The sequence below is a fragment of the Macaca thibetana genome, chromosome 20 (assembly GCF_024542745.1).
Source record: "Macaca thibetana thibetana isolate TM-01 chromosome 20, ASM2454274v1, whole genome shotgun sequence".
NCBI lineage: Eukaryota > Metazoa > Chordata > Mammalia > Primates > Cercopithecidae > Macaca > Macaca thibetana.
This window is the reverse complement of record NC_065597.1, coordinates 45675463-45698479: the sequence shown is the minus strand read 5'-3', so window position 1 is coordinate 45698479 and position 23017 is coordinate 45675463. Positions and strand designations below refer to the sequence as shown.

The following is a 23017-nucleotide window of genomic DNA, read 5'->3' as shown; positions in this document are numbered from 1 at the left end:
GGGCATGTGGTGATGCCCCAGAATGCTTCTCACACTGTGGTTGGTGAACGCTGGAGCTTCTAACTCATCAGACCAATTTCCAAATACATGCAACACTCTCAATGGGGAGGGACCAGAGCACAGGAATCTGTGGCTATTTAACTTCATTTCTCAAGGTTCCTATAAAAACAGATCTTCAGATAAAAGGGAGAAGAAAGGGCCAGCAAAAGCAAATACACAATGGGTGACTGAAGTTGAAGCCATAACTTCCCCATAGTCCAGAGGCCTTATGATCTTAACAGTGGCCAATTATTTCAAAGGCCAGATGTTTACCCCTTAAAAGGGGACTGAAACTGGCACGTAGCTTCTCAAAAGCTATAAAGATATTTATTGTACCTTTTCATTCTGATAGTACACTTGTAAGAGGTTTGCCAGAAAATAACCAGAAAAATACTTTTCAGTTCATCAAGCAGGTTATTGCAACAATAACACATCAAGACCTACCCATTAATGCTGGAAAATACAAACTGTTACACTAACGCTGGATAGAGAGAAGTCTGCGGTCTTATACCTATTTCCTTTACCTGCACAATGAAACCTATAAAGATATTTCTTACAGTCTTAACTTGGAGAGCAACGAGGCATGGAAACTGGTTACAAAGATCGCCAAAATCTGACAAACTCACATGTTCTCAACTGCAACGTCCTGGGGATTCTGGCTGTCATCCTCACTCCACAGACCACGGTTTCTCCAAACCTTGGAGGCAAGACGCATGGCTCCGAGAACAATCTTTTTCCAATTAGTAGGACAAAGATCGATGTTAGCACTAGTTAAAAGTCGTTCAATGTACACCTGCAAAATAGAGCGCTGGTCTTTGATTTCAGTTCAGTGTAAGTGTGGTGATAAGAACATTTAAGAATGAAAGATTTCTTCTGGTTTTGACCAGAAAGTAAGTGCCTTTTATTCTTATGTTCCGCAGAGACTTTGCTCAGACAAAGCAAGAGGCCAAATCACAGTCATAGTCAGATACCTCTGCAGCCTATCTGTCCATAGACATTTCCAGCCCAATTTTGGGTGACAGGGATGACTGCACATTCTTGGGCATGAAGAGAGGCACCATCAGCACCTTCACACTCATGAAAGGCAGCACAAACTCAGGCCCAGTGCAGATTAAGGTTGTTCAGGAAACACTCCAGCGCCGTCCGTGTGCTATGTCACACCTGGTCGGCAGGTAGATAGGAATTTTACAGGTGTGCCATGCTTGAATATGTAACACCCAAGTGATACTGAGGACACTGCTGTCTTCTCCTTTTCACAATAACTAACCCACTCTTGGGACACCAGCTGAGGAACTGTGGTCAAGAGCATTTCCCAATGCCTGCCGTGCAGATAGCATGACAAGTGCAGGTCTCTGTGGCTGAGAAATAATCTGGTATCCAGTGTTTCATAAGGAACGCATGTATATGAAAGGAGGGTCCTGCTCACAGCCCCTATTTTCCATGTCTCCATAATCACTTCATGAAAACTCATTGCTTGTCCCACAGTATCTGCATTCAGTCAATTTGGTTAGCTTGAAGGCAGAGACAGTTGTCGGCCTCTGTATCCCTGGAGTTCCTCTAAACCTAAAAAGCAGTTTGTGAGACAATCTCAGGAAGTATTTTCTATCTATCCAATCTCTATCCTATAAAGAACTGGGTGAGGGACCAGCTGAGTGAAGGTGACAGAGGTGAGCTGGGAGGCGTTCCTATCCCAGAGGGTGCTCTGCAGAACAGTATGTCTCCATGCTACTTGACGTCTTTGTATCAAGACCAAAGGAAAACAGTTCATTTTAAGAGACTTCATTTCTTGTCTGAAGGTTATCAGATTGACGGCTCAGATCTGGCAAAGTTCTCCGAACTCAACTGTGTTTTCAAAATCAAATGGATCTTGAACATGATACGTTCTTATGAGAGATTCTGCTCCCTTTCCTCCTAACTCTGCACTATCGAGTATCCTGGGAATGACCCTCCCTCCCAGGGTTCAACTCCACAGCACTCATTAGAGAGCACTTAAACAGCATTGGCGAGCCCTCAACTTCCTGTCACCTTTACTGGTAAGCTGGACCTGCTGATCACCGATACCACTTGTCCTCCTGGGTCAGTGAGGAATTTTTTTTTTTAACACCAGCTCTTCTATCAGCACGGTGGATCCCATCCCACTATTGCAGAACACTGTTCCCCAAATCACCTCTTCTTGAAGACTTTCTCCCTCTCTGCCAGAGATTTCCCCCAATACAAATGTGTTTCCTGTTCCCATCCTGCTCCCCGCAGCTCCCCAGAGGCATCCTCTCATTTGCTCACAGCATCAGGCCTGTTGCCAGCTCCTCACCTCCCATCTCTCCTTAACCCACCTCACCCACCCCCATCACTCTCCTGAGACTCCTCTTGCCAAGGTCCTCAGAGTCTTGACACCTACAAACCAGAGCCCTTCACCCCAAGGCTCCACTCCCCAAGTTGGCCCTCATCTTGTCCAAGGAATTGTTATTGGCCTAGCTCCTGGGGACTAATACTTACATGTGAGTTACCCTGCTCCAATCTGTGTGCAAACACTCTGTGCCCACCTTCACTGGTAGGCTGCCTGCTTCAGATTCTGAGCCGCCATGGGTCACGGCTCACCTGTATCATTCTAGTTGCTTCTTGGTCCTCTTCTCTGCCCCAACCTTCCTCCTAACTATGGTCTACTCTCCCCAAGCCATCGCCATAACCTCTTAAATTAAGAACACTGCACTCCACTGCTTAAGATCTACCATGAGTCCCCTCATCAAACTGGAATAAAACCTGAACTTCTTCCCATGGCCTGCAAGCCAAAGGGCTCTGTGAGCCATGGCACTGCCTGTGCGGCCTCACCTCTTCCATTCTTTCCTTCATTCCTCCCACCTCACGGGCCCCCTGCTGTTTGTTCCTTGAACACACATGAAACATGTTCCTATCTCAGTCTTCGCTCTCGTTCCACTGCCTGTCATGCCAGAATTCCTTATCATCCTCGCTTTATAGTCATGTCACTGTTCAAATGTGACCTCTCTAGAGAGGCTCTTCCTCATCATTCTCAATTAGTGAGCCCCTCCCATCCCTCTCTCTTTATCCTGCTTTATTGTTTTGCTATATTGGAATCTGTTGAAGGAGAAACCAGAAATCTCTCCTGCTGCCTTTAATAGCAATTATTCTGTGATAAGAAAAAAAATGGCATCATTTTAAACCACAATGATGATTAAATTCAAATATGTGTATTTACTTTGCTTGTACAGGTTTCTCTCAAAAGATCTGATGATAATTTCAGGAATCTACTTTTGGTTAGAAACATGGCCATACCCTGAGTAGGAGACCAGTTTTTTTTTTTTTTTTTTTTTTTTTTTTTTTTGAGATGGAGTCTCGCTCTGTCACCCGGGTTGGAGTGCAGTGGCCAGATCTCAGCTCACTGCAAGCTCCATCTCCCGGGTTTACACCATTCTCCTGCCTCAGCCTCCCAAGTAGCTGGGACTACAGGCACCCGCCACCTCGCCCGGCTAGTTTTTTTTTTTTTTTTTTTTGTATTTTTTTAGTAGAGATGGGGTTTCACCGTATTAGCCAGGATGGTCTTGATCTCCTGACCTCGTGATCCGCCCGTCTCGGCCTCCCAGAGTGCTGGGATTACAGGCTTGAGCCACCGCGCCCGGCGAGACCAGTTGTTAAAGATGCTTTATAGATAAGAAATATCTTACCAAAGCTACGATTGCACATGGAGCTGTTAGTTTTGTGACTTGAAAAAGAGTACAGAAATATCTGAAAATACAGTTGCATTTGGGATCATCCTCGAAGGATTTCCCTGAAGAATTTCCTTGCTGAAAGAACAAAAAAGACAATATAAATATCCACTCAAGAAAACTTTTTAAGTGCTCTTAAGATGGCATTGCTCCCATTTGTGCCAACATGTCCCTTAAAATAATTTTGATGGGATAAAATGTCTTTTAGTTTTCAAAAATATAAAGAGTGGGATCTTAAAATATTTTTGGTTTCCTGTAAACAGAGATGCTAAGGTGGTCCTGTGGCTATCATATGTCTGAAGAAGGAAGTTTTAAAATTTTTTATAGCATTTAAACTGATTTAAATTTAAATTGTTTTCTAATTCTATTCACAGAGATTGTGCACATTTGTCAGGACTATTTACAAATATTTATATGGTTTGCTGCTATAGAAAATTATCTTTTAAAATGACACATTTTGTTATCTGGATGGTATATTTACTCCCCTTAGTGCACTAATTAAACAAAGCTGCAAGTCAGCTCTTACTCCAGCATGCCCACTTGACAACACTCCTTATATAAGATGATTAGACACAACAGAGGTGAGACTTAAAGGTGGGTGATTTTGACTTCAGCATGAACTAAACACAACTCTATGAGACAAAAATAGAATCTCAAAGAAAGTGTCACTTACTGAAAGTGGATGTATTGGTTCGTCAAAAATAGCCAGAGATCTATTTGCGTATCTATAAAATAAGAATGTGCATTTAAGAAATTAATTTGGGAATTGTCAACATCTTAGTAAAGTATCTGCTGGGAGTAGGGCATGGAGGGTGGAGGGAGATACATCTTGTTTGCTTTGGTGAAATTTGTTCACCAAAACAGTTTTTGCAAATTTTTCTCTCCGGATCCTGGCCTTCAGAGGGTTTCTTGACCTCTTTTTCTTCAGCACATAATGTCCTGAACTGTGAAATCTTTTCTACATTGATGATCCAGATTTGCCTTTAAATATTTACCGCCGCTAACAGGCAATGGTAATAAACTACATCTGTTTTCACCCCTCTACCCTCATGCTGGAACACAAGAACATTTTATAAAGCAGTAGTGGTTGGCAATAAAGTTTTTAGAGCTTTTATTAAATGTGAATGAGATTCAGATTTCCCAACTATTTCTTTATTATACTTTTATCATATTTGTTTAAGTAGTTTGAGTTACAAACTTAATTGCCTTTTTATTTTAAAAGAGGCCAGTCTTTAATGAACTTTAAAAATCTAACACATTGTGTGCTCACTTAGGAAACCAGTGGTTCTCCAAATGTGGTTTGTGGACCCTGAGATTCCCTAGGAGGCCCATGATGTCAAAACTTTTTTTTTTTTTTTTTTTTTTTTTTTTGAGACAGGGTTTTGCTCTTTCACCCAGGATGGAGCACAGTGGTACAAATATGGCTCACTGCAGGCTTGACTCCCTGGGCTCAAGCGATCCTCCTGCCTCAGCCTCCCAAGTAGCTGGAATGAAATGTGCACACCACCATGCTCAGCTAATTTTTCATTCTTTTTTGATATAGATGGGGTCTTGTCACATTACCCAGGCTAGTCTCAAACTCCTGGTCCCAAGTAATTCTCCCACCTTGGCCTCCCAAAGTGCTGGTGTTACAGGTGCCAACCACCACCTGTGGCCCAAAATGTTCTTATAAGAATACTAATTAAACCTGAGAAGCTGCTTGAAAATAAAATATAAAAATAATTTATTACTTTCTGAAAGTAGTAAGACATCGCTTGCTTTCTCACTGTTCAACACTTGTAATAATTGCGTAAAAGCAAAAGTGGGTAAAACTGCTGGTTTCTCAGTATGAATAAGGGCGTGGTACTGAATTATACTAGTATTCATTCCGCTCTTCACCGCCCCTTGCAGTTTTTATTAAAGTAGCCAGCTTCGCTTAAGAATGTCCTTGATGAAACAGTAAAAATTAATGGAGCTATTAAATCTTGACCTCTCTTTTTAGTACTCTAAGTAGAACGTTCACATAAAGCACTTCTGCATACTGAAGTATGGGTTATGTTAAAGAAAAGCACTTGTGATTTAACTGCGAGCTGAACAAGCCAGTTTTTCACAGAGCACAATTTCTATTGAAAGTATGACTGACTGTCATTCTCAAAAAGAAGCCAAGTGAGTCTGTCATTTCAAGAAAATAACAAGTATTTGTTGTCCATAATAAATCTAATGCTTTCAAGCTAAAAATCAGGACTTGGAAGACTCAATACCTACTACTGTGAGCTTGGCAGCATCTCAATCTGTGAAGACGTTTTTATAATCGTGGTGATGCTAATGAAAGTGAGTTTTTACACTATACATAAACATGAATTAATATTTTCCAAATAGCCAATGGATAATATAAAAGCCAGTAAGGGGAAAGATCCATTCAGTGTACAAGAAAGATCAGTGAGTATTAGTGGAATGAATTCATTGATATGTACAACCCCATCTATAACTATTTTAATAAATCAGCACTTGTGGAGCTTTGGTGTGGTTAAAAATACCCACAATTACCTGAAAGCTTTAAAAATACACCTTTTTTGTACTATATATTTGCATGAGGCTAGGTCATCTTTTTATTGCTTCTTTACAATAAATTGCAAACAGGACATAAGCAAATACACTGTGGGACCCTCGAAAATTTCAGAGTGAACAGCGTCTTACAGACCAGCCCACAGATGACTCACTTTCACACTGTGAAATATGCACTCTACAGCTTATGTCTACAGTTAACACCTAACAGTGTGTGTCATATTATACAAAGTGATGAGCTGGAGTAACAAGGCAGGTTTTCAAAGAGCTCACCTGTGCTTTATGTTGTAATATATTGCCAAAGTCACACTGTGGAGGGAAAAAAAAATATTTTTAACTACTGACTTTATCACTTGTTTGGCCTGAAGATATGTTTTTAAAACGTGGAGGAAGGAATCTTCTCAGTGGCCCTGAAATCCTCTCATTCAAAGCAGTACTATATGAGCCCGTTTCTTTTGTTTTAGCTCCCTGGATTTATAGCGAAAATAGGATAACCAAACTGCTAGGCAATGTGCTGTTAGAAGACGTTTCTGCTGATGGTTAGTGTGTATACATAATTACATATTTTCCCTGTCATTTGCTCTTCTACCCATAGAACCTGTAATCTTGTGCAAGTCACTTACATCCATGTGTACATATGCTTATATTTAGGCCATACAGTAATGTTTTGCTTTTTAAGTGGCTAGGCCCTACATTTCAACTGATTTAGTTCACCACCACCTACTCACCCATTTGTCATTATTTCCCTAAAAGCACATCATCAGTGTGCTTTATACCAATTAAAGTAATTTAAAATCACCTATACATAATTATTAGCAGGAAATTTATTAGTAAACATAATGCACACAAAAATCAATGACACTTGTAACTATCCTGAAATAAGTGGCACTAAACACACAGTGTAACACCGCATCGTACAATATTCATGACAAATATTTCCACATTAGTTTAAACAAAATATTAGTGAACAAATACAACTCTTCAGATGTATGTTACTGTGGTCCTAAGTCATCCTCAATGTTGTGTGTCAGCAAACAGGGGCTTCTCCTGGATAAGTTCTGTGCTTCCATTTGCCCTCAGCATTTAAAATGAGGCTCAGAATAATTTGAGAAGGCAAATTTGAGTTGTAAAAAGTAGGCCTTACAACATTATTAGCATCTAAGATGGATATTTCTATAGTGCCTCAAACAGTTTCCTCTCCAAATTGATTTTAAAATCACAGAATTGGAAGTTACATGCTGAAAAGACCACTGAACCTTACATGACACTCCATGAACCACCCATTTTGCAAATAAGAGAACCAAGACTTCAAACTAATTTGCCCAAGGTCCCCACATAGTGCTTTTGTGAACTGCAGGTGTTCACAAAATCCTATGGTATGGTTTCAATTTAAGCATATGCACACATACATAGAAATGACTCACACAGAAGAAAGGCTCTATGGGTAGAAAGAAGAGCAAATGACAGGGAAAACGTGTAATTTATATGTTAGAACCATCACTCCTCCATGCAAAGGAAGTAGTGGCCCCCATGTTTGCTGCCACTGGATCACCCAAGGAGCTTTAAAAACAGCCTCACCACCAGCTGGAGATATTGTGATTTAGTTGGCATTGGACATGATTCGGGCATCAGGGTTGTTGGTAAAGTTCCCCAGGTGATTCCAATGTGCAACAAAGTTTGGGAATGACTGAGTTAGGGTTAAGGTCAGAATCATCTGGGATGCTTTTATTCATATAATGATGCCTCAGATACTTAAGCATTTTTCTAAAAGGCTTGGGAGTGCCCAGAGATGGAGGAATGTGGAACTGGGAAGACGCATGTGTTTGCAGACATATATTTTAAAGAAACAGCTATACATGATTCTAATATGGCCCAATCATCCCTTTGAGAACAATGGACTAGTAACCATGAAAAACATTTTTCAAAATCTTTCCAAAAAGCCAATTTACTATATTAATTTGCTCAGTAAACCATTATTTCATCAAAAGTAAATATACCAAATGATCCCTTCTAAAATTTGAGAGCAAATTAAAACTAACTGTACTTCAAAAATAGACTTCTAGGTCAGGCGTGGTAGCTCATGCCTGTAATCATAGGACTTTGGGAGGCTGAGTTGGGTGGATTGCTTGAGCCCAGGAGTTTGAAACCAGCCTGGTCAACACAGCAAAACCCTGTCTCTAAAAAAGAAAAGAAAATTCTATTTTAAAAACACTTGCAGGAATTAGGGTGTGCTGGAAGAAAAAGCAGAACCTCTACTTGTTTGAGCAAGGTGAAGCTTAAAACTCCTTTTGAATGGCATACTGAAACATCAGAATCTTTTGAAATCAGAAGAAACCAGGGACTCTAGCCAAAACAGAGTGGGTTTTTACTTAAGGCTGAATACAAACATTAAGTGATGACTCCATAGAGGCCAAAGCTCAGGGCTTTAAACATTGGTGGAGTCCAGTTCCTGCTGAAACACAATTTGATCTCAATAGTTGTTATATATGAGAGAGGGAAGTGATATTATTATGAGCGTAAATTTACCATTTATAATTAAAGTAGAAGTTGCTGACAAATTAGCGTAAAAAGCAAGTAAAATGGAAACAAAATTAAGCTTGTACACTAGTCATGGTTATAGACTGGAAAGTTACTAGGGATAAGGACATTAATATTCTGAGGGAGTACCTCTCAAACTGTTTTCCCAAAAATCAACACTCATAATCTAAGGAGACGTTAATAATGTTCCCTGGACACATCCAATGGAACTGGGCTTTGTTGTGGCTTTTTAAATAAACTCGAACCCATCCTTCGAGGGTGCTTTGAAAAGACATGTCTGATTGTGGCCTATGAAGTGCTCATGCATGATGGGAACAGTTAAATGCAGATACACTGTGCACCACTGGAGGACAAGCTGTTCCTTCTTCCAAGAGTAGTTTCCAAAGTAGCACCCATGGTCTTAGGCCTGTAGCCCATAAAGAACTAATAATTTTTCCCAGAAACATCCAATAAAAGGCACCTCTCCTTCCCATTGCGTTCAACACTGTCATAACATAAATGCATCAAATGAATAGCTATGGTTTTTCTGGGGTTGTTTATTTGGTAACTGGCTTTCTCTTCTACCATAGTTTCTAAGATTATTATTTAGAAGATTATTATTATTATTTAGAAGATTATTATTTATTATTTCTAAGATTATTCTAATCACAGTTTCTAAGATTAAAAGAGAAACAGAAAATTCATATTTAGGTCCTGGAAATCCATATATCATTGAAATCAGTTTCTTAAACTGCTTGCTGAAAAGGGCAACCAAATGGCTGAAATGATAGAGGATGGCCGGGATGCTTTTAGCATATGGGGTTTGTCACTCAGCCCTCGAAAACCTCATTGTACTCACCTTTCCAGTGTGTGTCTAAGATCAGGTTTGCTGACTGTGCTGTTATCTAGCAATATGGTGGAACATGAGCTGTATTTTCTATCAAGATGCCATGGAGGTATCTGAAGGAGAAGGAAGATAGAGGAAAATGTTTGCAGCAGGCTGAACTTACAACAGTGTGGGCTTTCTACCTTAGTAAAAATGTCAAACAATAAAGCATTAAGGTATTTCTTATACCCCGTGACCTGCCTGAGTGTGGTATCATGAGCAGCTCTATGGGAAACTCACTGGAGGTGCGTAACTTCTGCAGATGATGTTTGAGGACTGGGTTATGAAATTCTGCCCTTGTTATGATACCAATCATCAAACCTGGAAAGCCTCTATTATGAATTCCCTTACAAATAATGGGAAAAAGTTTAAAATAAGATTTCCTGCTTTTTTTTTTTTATTATGCAGTTAAAAAGCAGCTATTTTCTATTTCTTTTATTCATTAACTACAATGAAATGTTGTACATTAAATAATACTGGCACGGGGCATTTTTATTGCAGTAAATAAAGACCTCATACTACATTCACTAAATTACTAATCCTAAGTCACTCATTCAAGAGACAGTGTGATGGAACCAGCGTTTTAGAGTCAGAGACTCTGTGTCCCAGGGCGGCTAGTGACCAAACAAGTCAGTGGCCATAGATTTCTCTGGGCCTGTTTCCTTGGCGGAAGATAGAAAAAGTACTGCTTTAAGATGCTCTCACATCTAAAAATCAGATGATGGAAACAGCTTTGGGAATTTAACTTTCACTTCATGTTTACATAAGACTGCTGTTATATTACTCAAATGAGAACTTCCAGAGAATACTTTGCATTCATTTCAAAAGTTGATTGATTTTAGTCTGTAAGTTATTTGACACACATCATGGCACTGTCCTGCCTCACTCATGCTGCTCTCTGCCCAGAATGCCAATTTCTTTCCCCCTTGTCCCAGCAGGTTTCACCTCCTCTGCCTTCTGGGATCCCTCTGCCAGCAGCCACACCACAAAATATTTCCCATTTTGTGTACTCGTTGGTCTAATGCACCGTGTGTTACTTGATAGCAATTGTCTGCAGAGCATCCTCCTGGTGAGAAAGTAAGCCTCTCCAGGGGAGGGAGAGCCCTTCCTCTCCTACCTGCAGCTGCTGAGCACAGAATGTGGGAGAAATTAAGGCGTTCAATAAGTGCTTGGCAAATTATTTAAATCAGTTACAATTTGGAAGGTAAATCTTCCTACAGTTACAAATCAATGAAAATTTATCTGCAGTGCTATCAGAGAGATGACAATGAATCTTTTGAGCCTTCTAGAAAATAAACTATCTCTAAAACACTTTAAAAGTATCTATTCATTTGTCAAGAGTGCAATAGTCAATATGGAAACTGCCTCATCTATGTTAGGAAAATGCATTTCTTGGCCAGGCATGGTGGCTCACTCCTGTAATCCCAGGACTTTGGGAGACTGAGGCTTGTGGACCACGAAGTCAGGAGTTCAAAACTAGCCTGGCCAAGATGTGAAACCCCGTCTCTACTAAAGATACAAAAATTAGCCAGGCATGGTGGTTGGCGTGCCTGCAATCCCAGCTACGCAGGAGGTTGAGGCAGAGAATTGCTTGAACCCGGGAGGCAGGGTAGCAGTGACCCTAGATCATGCCACTGCACTCCAGCCTGGGCAACAGAGCAAGACTCCGTCTAAAAAGTAAAAAAATTAAAAAATAAAATCTTCTTAATAATAATGCCAGTAACCAAATCCCTGGCACCAAATAGTTGAAAAGATCAACAGCATTATTTAAAACCACAAAATACCTATTATTTTAACTTAAAAAAAAAAAAAAACTCAGATGAGCCTTCTTCCCTCCTGGTGGGATATGCTTGTCTGCATCATGTTATCACCCTCTTCCGTCAGGGTCTCCCACAGGTACGTGAAAGACAGGGTAGGGAGAAGATCTAGTGGTTGTTTATAAGAGTACACAGCATTTGAAAACTGCCTGTAGCCAATAATCAGAAATATCCATACAGTCTAACACCATTTTGCTTGTTTCAGATGCTTCTTACTGTAAATTCACTTATTTCTTAACAAAAATTCCAGATGTTTTTGAACAATATTACTATTTGAAGGACCAAATTCTTCTTCAAGGTAGAAATGTTTTAACTCTAGCTAAACTCTTGTGTCTCTTAAGCTACTCTATTAATGTATATACTTTACATTAACAGTGTATGTGGGTCAATGAATATACTTTGACTGTCTCAAAAAACAAATATAGCATGAAAAATGAAAATTGACTCATTCAGATACTTCTATTCAAAGTGAAAGAAGGTATCCCTTAAGGTCACTACTATTAGGGGTAATACAGCATAATATTACATGATAACAAAACTCGATTCTGAGAAAAAATCCATTTATGAGAATAAAAAGAACAGCAAAATAATACATCAAAACACAAACTAATTGGTATAGCTTTAGGTGATATCTGTCCTCATTTTCTTCTATTTAACATTTCTTATAATGAATGCATATTGGATTGTGGATTTTTTTGAGAGGAAGTCTTGCTCTGTTTCCTAGGCTGGAGTGCAGTGGCCTGATCTCAGCTCACTGCAACCTCTGCCTCACATGTTCAAGCAATTCTCCTCCTCGGCCTCCCATGTAGCTGGAATTATAGGCATGTGCCACCATGCCAGGCTAATTTTTGTATTTTTAGTACAGATGGGGTTTCACCATATTGGCCAGGCTGCTCTCAAACTCCTGGCCTCAAGTGATCCCCCAAAGTGCTGGGATTACAGGTATGAGCCACCGACATGGTGACTCTCAGGATCACTTTTTTCTCCCCACTTTTTTACAAGACATATTTCAGATATTTTTTAAATAATTAATGACTTTTAGCTAACTTAAAAATTTCTAACACTTTGTGCACTAACAAAACAGCTCCATTTATGTTGCACAGCAATGGGACCACATGGCATGTATGGAGTTTGGATAGAATTCTTACATAAGGCCTGAGTGGAAAAGTGTAATATGCTTATTGTAGGTAAAAATAGAAATTGTCTGAATTAATGTAATAATTGTGTCAAATTTAAACTTAGATTTACACTTACATATAGGTTCTAAATTTGGATTAAATATGATGTATTGACGAGAAATTTATTTTCTCTTCTTTCTGAAATCTCATTAGCATTCGTCATAAAATAAACATTATACACAGGACCAGGAGACAGGATTGACGGCAGATGACTCTGAGTCAATGCTGCAATGTGAAAAGCAGACAGAGGAGTGGCAACTGACATGGAAGCACAACTTTGGAGCTGACAGGGAGTGACTTGAACTGAGGTTGCCGCTGGTTGATGACAAGAAAGAGATTGTGGATGAGTCACAACAAGCATAACCAAGACTTTTCTGAAATCAGCAAAAAAGGAAATGCAACCAACACATCCTTCTAGATCACTGGAGGTCTGGCCCTTAATCTATTAATGAGATTCTTGAACTCACATACAAGCTTTGGATAAGAACAAGCAATATTGTTTGTTTTAAAGAACACAACCCAGGCTCCAAACTCAGAGGCACATGGTACCTGGGAAGGTAGGGTGAAACATACAACAGAAGCCAGCAAGGTCAACTGTAAATCTGTGCTTAGAGCCATAAGTCCACCTCTCCTCTCATAAGGAATTTGGATGTGTATTATCTGGATATATTATACCTGAGGATATCTGGGCTCAGAGCTTTTATTCCCAGGACTAAAACCTGGGAAATAGGAACAAATTGCACACACAAAGTGAAACTGCACCTTCCTTCCCAAACCTGCTTCTGGAAAGCCAGCAGCCAGGCTTGCACTGCCAAGGCAGAAAATTGGGAGACCCTTTTTGGAAGAAAACTGAAACATCATACCCTCACATAATACACTGATGTCCCCCAAATGAAAAGCTGGCTCGACTTCCAAATCCCCACAGTGAGACCCCTCGGGGAACAAAGGTCCTGCTTCCAATTAGAGAAAGCCAAAGACCACCACACATTTGAGAGAAGCCTCCAATGAGAGATCAAAACAATAGGAGAAAGGAATTCCCGGGACCAGTAAAAATTCAGGAGCAAAACTATTTAAAAAAATCTTAAAATGTCCTTAAGGAGTTAAAAAAAATCAATAGAACAGTTAGTGAAGAAAGTCAAAGAATCTCTAAGAAGCAGAACAAAAGACAAATTGGAAAATAGGAGGGGAAGAAATTAAAGATCAATACAGAAATACTGGACTAGGAGGCCCAACATCTGAATCATAAGAATACTAAAATAATAATAATAATAAAACAGAGAAAATAGGAAAATTCTCTAAAAGAGATAGTCTGCACACTTAGTGGCCACAATAAAATGTCCCCTCCAGGCTTTATTATACAATTTCAGAATCCCAGAGATAGAGAAGGTCCAAAAAAGCTTGAGAAATGTAAAACTTGGTTACGTATGATGTACCACACAATGGTAACATTTTCAAGAACAGTATAATGAAAACACAATAGAAAATTTCTTCTGAGCTATGAAATTTAGTTTTCACTCTAGAATTTTATACTTTATAACAAAGGAGGGGTTTTGAGAGAGGCTAGATCTCTATACATGTGTGTCCATGAGCCTTTCCTCGGAAACTGTGCTCCAGCATCACTGGGGAGTAACACAAGACAGAGGGCAAGGCACAGTCTAGGACTCAGTGATCCAACAAGAGTGGCAGAAGAGTTTGAAGAGGGCTCCCAGGCAAACAGGCCCAGGACAGCCTAGGGAAACATAGACTATCCTGGAGGAGGATAACCAAAGGCCAAGGAAAGTCACTTCAAGAAAAAACATGGAACATATGTTTTAGTAGGTAAAATATTATTTTTTGATAGGCATGTAACAAATGTTACAACACTTGGGGAAAGAAGAACTTTTTTAAAAAAGGAAAAGGAACATAGTCGGAAAATGAATTCCACGCACAAAATAATGAAGGATGTGAAAACAAGGAAGCCAGTTGGGTCTAATGGTCGCATTTGGCTTTATGAGCTATCACGGGCTAGGAAAAAGGGGGTTATCTGGGGGAAGTGCAGAAGTGCTTGAATTTAAGAGAAAGAATGAAGCATGTACAAAGATGAGGCACAGTCAGAATACTCTATGACTCAGCAGTGAATAATATGTGCTTAGTCATAATCATGTAAATACCAATTAATTATTTAATAAAAAATGTGTTAGAGGTGGGAGAAAGAAACAGGGAGGTAAATAAGGTTACAGTGGAGTGAGGAAGTTACGCTTTCACCTGCTATGACAAGAAGTCAGCAGAAAGTGTTGAAGAAAAGAAAATGGACTCAGCTATTTTTTATTTGATTTGATTTAAAAAGATTAATTTTTTTTTGAGACAGAGTCTCACTCTGTCACCCAGGCTGGAGTGCAGTAGCACAATCTCAGCTCATTGAAACCTCCGCATCCTGGGTTCAAGCAATCCTTTTGCCTCAGCCTCCCAAGTAGCTGGGATTACAGGCATGCACCACCACACCTGGCTAATTTTGTATTTTTAGTAGAGGCGGGGTTTCACCATCTTGGCCAGACTGGTCTTGAACTCCTGACCTCGTGATCCACCAGCCTCGGCCTGCCAAAGTGCTCGGATTATAGGCGTGAGACACCGTGTCCAGCCAAAAGATTAAATATTTAAGGCAGATCTTTATATCACAACCAAATTATGTAACTTAAATGTCACATACCCTTAAAAATGGGCACAGTAAACCAATGACTTTCTTGTATAAATCTGATGATTAGGAAAATAGAAGAGATTTAGAAAATCCACCAAAAAAGGATCATGCTAACAGCACTGGCTCCCTGTTAAATTTTTAAGGAATCTTGACAGAATTTTAATTCAAACAAATGATTTCTTCACTTTTCAAAAGCTTACTTACATGATATAGGCGAGAGGTCCTCTTTTCTTGCACTAAGAATGAAAAAATAACAAATCAATTCTGGTGAAAATACCATAGAATAAACGTAGTTGCTAATCATCTGATTATCACTATAGAAAAATGCAACAAAATTCCATTTTAAAAAATTCTTACCAACAAAATGTATAATTTAAATAATGTAGCATGATTAATCTCATAAAGGTAAAATCTAAAAACATAGTTTTATTTTTGACCTAACAGATATTCTATTACATAAAACTGAAAGAATCCCCATGTACACAAGGAAAGGCAAAACAAATTAGGGCAACGTGTGTGCCCTGCAAATCTCATGTTGAAATGTAGTCTCCAGTGTTGGAGGTGAGGAAGTGTTTGGATCATGGGGGCAGATCCTTCATGAATGGCTTAGCGTCATCCCCTTGGTGATGAGTGAGTTCCTGCTCTGAATTCATGCATAGTCTTCTTGGGTTTTTGTTGTTGTTGTTGTTGTTCTGAGACAGGTCTCACTCTGATGCCCAGGCTGGGGTACAGTGGCGTGATTATGGTTCACTGCAACCTTTACCTCCTGGGCTAAAGTAATCCTCTCACCTTAGCCTCAAGAATAGGAGGGCTGCAGGCATGCACCACCACACCTGGCTAATTTTTAAATTTTCTGTAGAGACAAGGTTTCACTATGTTGGCCCAGGCTGGTCTCAGACTCCAGCCTCAAGTGATCTGCCTGCCTCAGCCTCCCAAATACTGGGGTTACAGGCATGAGCTGCTGCACCAGCCTGATCTGCTTATTTAAAAGCATGCAGCACCTCTCACTCTCTTTTGCTTCTTCTCTCACCGTGTGAAAAATGACTTCTTCACCTTCCACAGTGATTATTAGCTTCTTGAGGCCCTTGCCAGAAGCAGATGCTAGCACCACACTTTCTGTACAGCCTGTAGAACTGTGAGCCAATAAAGCCTCTTTTCTTTGTAAATTATCCAGTCTCAAGTATTCCTTCATAGAAATGCCAAAATACAGGACAGATGAGAAATTCAGCTAATAAAAAATGTACCTATTGTACATCTGAACCCCTAAGTAGTAGTGTTTTCTGATTCTACATTTACACACAGTTTACTTTCATCACCAGGATCTAATAGCTGACAGCTCTAAGAACCAGTTTCTGACCAGGAGCCAATCTCCAGATGCACTAGAATCCCTGCAAGCATCCCAAATGACTTATCGCTCATCTATTAATATGTTACTGAAAAAACAAATGGGTCTTTACACAACTGGAAAGTAGCCTATCTTAAACTCAAATGTTAAAATGAGTGTGCCAACCTAATTGAACACGGCATCCTCAGCACACAAAATCATTTTGTTCTAACACAGGTCAGAAGAATAAAAGCTACAAGGGGGAATTGGGCCACGCTTTGTTCCCTACAACGCCTCCTCCTTTGAAGTTGAACTGGTCTCACGGACACACATTTCTCACTGCTGAAGAGACGGCGACATGGGGTAGGTTTTCTTCCACTTCCATATACTCCATGTGTGAGAAGCCCATGGCTCTGGAAGAAACTGAGAAATACAACAATCCTAACCGGAAATTACCAGCTCAAGACAAGCAAAGTCCACACAAACTATAAAAATGCAGGGGAGAAACCCATTTTTTATTGTGCGACATTCCTTCAGATGTTATTATAGAACCCCCACTTCTTGAATTCCTACTGTTGAAATTAACTGAAAAACATGGTGTATGGCTTTTTTGAAAATAAACTAAGATTTAGCAGAATGTTACAAATATAAGGAGTAGTGCAGAAAAATCCTACAGTTCTAATTCTCTTCCTAAAACAAGCAGGATGTGGAAACTTTACACTACTTTCACACACTAAGGCTAACCTGGAAAACAGCACAGGCCATGTTACATTTCCATTACATTCGAGTGAAAAAGTTCTGAGTAGTATGAACATGGATGTGATAGGCTCGTGCGGTTAGAGCATTGTGCAAAAAGGAGGCCAATAGCACAGATCCAATCTAGAACAACAAATTCTTTCGATTTGTTCAAGTGAAATCCAAGCTGTAGCCTAAATCCTATCACTCATCATCAAAATGTACTCTTTGGAACAAGGGAAAAACGGCAAAGACCTATGAAGAAAAAGGCATATATCCATAACTACTACACTAAATCATGTGGCCCATTAATTGCATTGATAAAAATGTTGCCAACTGTGTAAACACAAAGTCTGCAAGTTTCCATGAACAGTGACAAGTAAAGGAAATTATGTCACATATTAAAATAAGACAAGTAAATATATTAAATATTAAAAAATTGTAACTACTATCTGAGTTCCTCTAAATACTTTCTGTAATACACAAAACAGAAAGTTTGTAGTTTTTTGCTTGGAGGAAGAAGCAATATTGTCTTACCACTCATTTGATATTTTCTCAGGAAGAGTGTGCTTTCCCCTGGATGGTCAGAACCAAAATCTGTACAGGAAGAAGAAGGAGAAATGTAATAATTAGATGAGTAGAAAAGATTATTTTTAAAGCTGCACATGCATTTTAATCACTTTAACAGTCTTGAGAAAAGTTTTTAGTAATAAATGTAAAGAAAATAAATGCCACAATGTCCCACAGTTCTACTGGAGAATGCAAAAATCACAGAAGTTCTCCACATATGTGGAATAAAACCAGGCTGTGTCTGGGGCTTCTTTTTTAAAATTTGCACCTAAATAAACTGATGCAACTTATAGATGAATCATACACATGCCCTCCTCCTTCTTCTTATCAAATATGCCCACCCTCCTCTATGCTGCTATTACCAGTACATTTCAGGGAAAGTCTCAAGCAGCAAGTGAGGCTGTGGTCAATTACTGTCAGACACCGGCTTGATATGTCAAATATGTTAAAACAAAGAGCTATTTTGGGCAAAAAATAGTTTTTTAAAGAGACAGGGTCTCACTCTGTTGCCCGGGCTGGCGTGGTGCAATGGTGCGATGGAGCCAGCAGAGCTTACTGAAGCCTCACACTCCTGGGCTCAAGAGATCCTCTTGCAGCTGAGACTATTGGTGCAAGTTACCACATCTGGCTAATTTTTGACCATTTTTTTTTTTTTCGTAGAGACAGGGTGAAATGAGACATACATGGAAATGTGCTGTAAATCCTAAAGAATGATATAGTCTGTTTTGGACTCTCATCCAAAACTACCCATCTATCACCTAGTGTGTAAAACCACTGAGAGGCTTACCTTACACCACCAAACAAGGAACAACATTCACAAGTACTTGCATGCTTTGTGTATAAAGGTACAATTCATTCACATACTATTTTTGTTCATTCTTTCACATTTTTTGAATATTCCGAGAGTACAGTACTTTCCAGTTACAAAGGCATATCTCTCATGAAGCTTAATTATTCTAACGTTTAAATTAAGAGGCCAACCAAAGTTGGAGAAGAGCTGTGAGACACTTACTCTACAGAAATGAAATCTGTAGCATACATTTTCTATTTTGAAAACTTAGTTTTCCGCCAGCCTGGGGGGATGAGAAAGGGGCCAGAACTGGGCACTGGGGCAGGGAGGAGGAGAGAAACCTCTAGATGCTGCAGGGAAAAAGAATGAGGGAGAGGGTGGGCAGGCACGAAGCAAGGCCAGCCTGGTCTCTGGGCCTAGGAAAGCTGGCTAGAGGCAGAAGGCAGGAGCCCAAGGCTGTGGATGCCTCTAGTGGGACCTTGGGTCAGCAGCAGCCAGAGGCGCGCCTGAGGGCAAACAGTATCAGTCGCCTCCTTACCTTTGGGCATCTCCTGGTCGCCGATGTGCTGCAGGTCATGGCCCTCTTGGGCTCCGAAATCAGACTGGGCAGGCTCCACAGCAGGGGGGTGTGGTGCTAGTGCCACCTCCGCCTCCGTGATGTTACAGCTGCAGGGCGGTTCCGTCCACTGCACCCCGGGCTGGCTTTGCTTGGGGCTGGCATTGGGGAGCACATCTGTGGCGCTCCGTTGCCTTGGCCTGCACCTCTGCTTGACGATGCCTCATAGATTTCAGCGCTGCAGGACAACTCCCCAGACCCCCTGTGCTGGCCCCGCTTGGGGCTGGCATTGGGGAACAGCATGTTCCATCTGCTGTGCCTCCGCTCCTCTCTGCCTTGGCCTGCACCTCTGCTTGCCACCGCCTCATAGATGTCAGAGCCACAGTACAGCTCCGCAGACCCCCTCGATAGACCCTGCCTGGGGCTGGGGTTGGTGCCCAAGCAACAGCTCAGCGTGTTCCCCATGGGGTAGCCCCGCTCCTCTCCAGCAGCTTGGGCCTTCCCTTGCTTCCAAGTCTGCAGAGCTCAGCACTTCCACCGCTTCTCAACAACGGCACGCTGGCAGGGCCAGCCCCTGGCTATGGGGCTGCACCCCACTAGCAGCCCGCACCCGCCTCTGCCGCCTCCCCTGAGCCGACTTGCCTGCAAGGGTCCCTTGGGAACCTGCTTGGGTTATTTAGAATGGGTCTAGATGCAAGAAGCCTGATAGCTGTGATTGCGGAGAAGAGAGCACACAGGGAGCTCCTTCCACTTCCACTGCTTCCCACCAACTGAACAAGGTTGCCCTGCCAACCGCCAGAGCTCCCTCCTGGTTCCCAGGAACCAATCAGACCCAGAGTCCCCTCCACGCGCCCGCGCCCCCATTGTGATGTGGGAGCCTAGGTCCCTGGCTCACCAGGCCCCGCCCTGCTGGCAGCCCCGCCCCCACCTTTCATTCATTGCTGGCTGCTGGGAGCTTTCAGGTTGCTCCACTGTGAGGGAGTTCCTAGAGATCATCACTTTACAATGAATTACGCTAAAATTACTGTAACCAAATCTGCTTCATGCATTATCTGGCATCCAAAGAACGCCCTTTCCCCTGTGGCCTGTGAGGTTTTTAGAAACTAGAGAGACCCAGGTGCTTTCAGAAAAAGCATTGCCATGAACTTAGTCTACTCTGTGATGTCCACTTATATTTTCAATATATATATAGATTCAACACATATATATTCAATTTACACTTTTGGAAAATAACACACATATTCAATCAAACAAGAGTAATAGGGGAAATTTCCTAAAATTTATGCACTAAGTACATCACATTTTTCTAATTATCACTTTGATAGAGCAACTTAGAATCTATGGTTTCAGCAAATGAAGACGCTTATATAAAAGAGAACCAGGCCAGATGCGGTGGCTCATGCCTGTAATCCCAGCACTTTGGGAAGCCCAGGAGGCCAGATCATGAGGTCGGGATATCGAGACCATCCTGACTAACACGGTGAACTCTGTCCCTACTAAAAATACAAAAAATTAGCTGGATGTGGTGGCACATGCCTGTAGTTCCAGCTACTCGGGAGCTGAGGCAGGAGAATCTCTTGAACCCAGGAGGCGGAGGTTGCAGTGAGCCCAGATTGCACCACTGCACTCCAGCCTGGGCAACAGTGAGATACCATCTCAAACAAAAAAAGAAAAGAAAAGAAAACCACCACGTAATACAATATTTTAAAATTCATTATCATTGCTACTGTGTTTTTTTTTGTTTGTTTGTTTTTTGGTTTTGTTTTGTTTTGTTTTTTTGACAGAGTCTCACTCTTGTTGCCCAAGTTGGAGTGCAGTGGCACCATCTCGGCTCACCACAACCTCCACCTCCTGGGTTCAAATGATTCCCCTGCCTCAGCCTCCTGAGTAGCTGGGGTTACAGGCATGCGCCACCATGCCCGACTAATTTTGTATTTTTAGTACAGACAGGATTTCTCCATGTTTGTCAGGCTGCTCTCGAACTCCTGAAGTCAGGTGATCCACCCGCTTTGGCCTCCCAAAGTGCTGGGATTAAAGGCGTGAGCCACCGCGCCTGGTCATTGCTCCTTTTAATTAGCAATCACTAAGTAAATGTACTAGCGACTGCTTTGTGACTATGGCAATTTATGTAATCTTTCTCATCCTTGGTTAATCTAAAAAATATGAATAACACAAATTTTATAAACTTGCTCAAAAAATTAAATGAGGGAAATAGAATACTCCTCCCTCCATATATTGGACACTTACAAAATTACAGGCATTGTGTCTAAATTTATACACATGTAACATATGTAAGCCTCATAACAATCCCATCTTTTGTAGATGAGAAAACCGAGGCTCAGAGAAGTTAAAAACACATTCACTATCGTATAGCAATGAGCGATGGAACCGGCATTCAACCCAGTTCTGTGCGACTCCAAAGGTGGTGGATCATCTTAACAAAGACCAAGTTATACCCGCCACATGTAGGTACTCAAAATATGTGGATTGCCTTTTTCTATCCCCTCGTGTGTGAATTTCAGTGGCTTTCACAACCTCAGAACAACCCCACACACCCTCCCACGTTGCCTTTCAGTGGCTCCCTTCTTCTTGGGGATGATTAGGAATCTGCATATTTTGACTACTTCTTCAATCATCTCCTTATAAACATGTGTGGATAAAGTAATGAAATTTTCCAGGCCTTAGGTTACTAACTGAATTAATTGTCTAGCTTATTCATTGCAAATTTGTTTGTAATACAATTTATTACATGAAAAAAATCACAGGATCCACTGAATTTGTGCAGAAAGATCCCAAACTAAACTGCAGGAACATCTTACTGACTACACTGGAAGACCAGCCCAAACACACAAAGCAAGAGTCCCTCCAGAGGCCAGGTGTGGAGTGGTTCTTGCCTGTAATCCCAGCAATTGAAAGGCCAAAGTGGTGGATCACTTAAGGCCAGGAGTTCGAGTCCAGGCTGGCCAACACAGTGAGACCCTCTAGGGAAGAGTGAGGATTGCCTGGGCTCTTTGTGTTCCTGAGGCCATTTTCCAATCACTTTTTTTTTTTTTTAACTTAAAAGGTTGCAGAGTTCTCAGGAACAGTCAGATTCACTGTGGAAGGACCTGAGTCCCATGTGTTCAGCTAGTTTAGACCATCTCCTTGTTCTCCTGGGTGACCTGGCAAATGGAGGTTGCCTGCTGTGCAGGCTGCTCAGGTGATTTGTCCAGGCTGACAATAGGAGGACAATTTTGAGCTTTTTTGCGTCCCAGGGTACCCAGAGGGGCGGTGCAGCAGCCAAAACTTCCTGGGATGTGGGAAAAGCCTGTGTCCTGAATGATGAAAATCTCATTCTTCTTTACTGCAAGCTCCTCGGAGCCAGCAGCATCCTGGTTCCAAATATTGGGGTCGCCATTCATTCTTTGGGCTGCCAGATCCTTCGGGAATGTTTCAGAGAACTTCAGGCCATCACCCCCTAGCAGAGCCTTGGATTGTTCCACCGAGGCAGCTCGCCTTGGGGGAGGATGTGGGAGTCGTTATTCCACATGTACCAAGTGTACCTGGAGGTTGCCCTTAGTGATGCAGGCCTGACACAGATGGCCCACTGAATGGCTTCTCCCCAGTGTGGGTGCCCTCTGGATCTGCAGAGCACCGGCGGCGCGACGGGGCAGGGGACAGCACCGGCA

At 41.3% G+C, this 23017-nt stretch overlaps 1 protein-coding gene across 1 annotated transcript in view; it reads right to left on the bottom strand.

Annotated features, from left to right (window-relative positions):
* Positions 1–22750, bottom strand: part of LOC126944121 (putative cyclin-Y-like protein 3) — a 30316-nt gene extending 7566 nt beyond the window's left edge. Inside the window, exons 1-9 of the mRNA XM_050773400.1 lie at positions 22609–22750; positions 19332–19571; positions 17971–18030; positions 15579–15610; positions 9679–9779; positions 6576–6611; positions 4432–4483; positions 3717–3836; positions 666–832 (exon numbers count right to left, since the gene is read on the bottom strand). Coding sequence (XP_050629357.1) covers positions 666–832; positions 3717–3836; positions 4432–4483; positions 6576–6611; positions 9679–9779; positions 15579–15610; positions 17971–18030; positions 19332–19571; positions 22609–22750 — 950 coding nt within the window. The remainder of the gene's footprint in view (positions 1–665; positions 833–3716; positions 3837–4431; positions 4484–6575; positions 6612–9678; positions 9780–15578; positions 15611–17970; positions 18031–19331; positions 19572–22608) is intronic.
* Between the last annotated feature and the right edge of the window lie 267 nt (positions 22751–23017).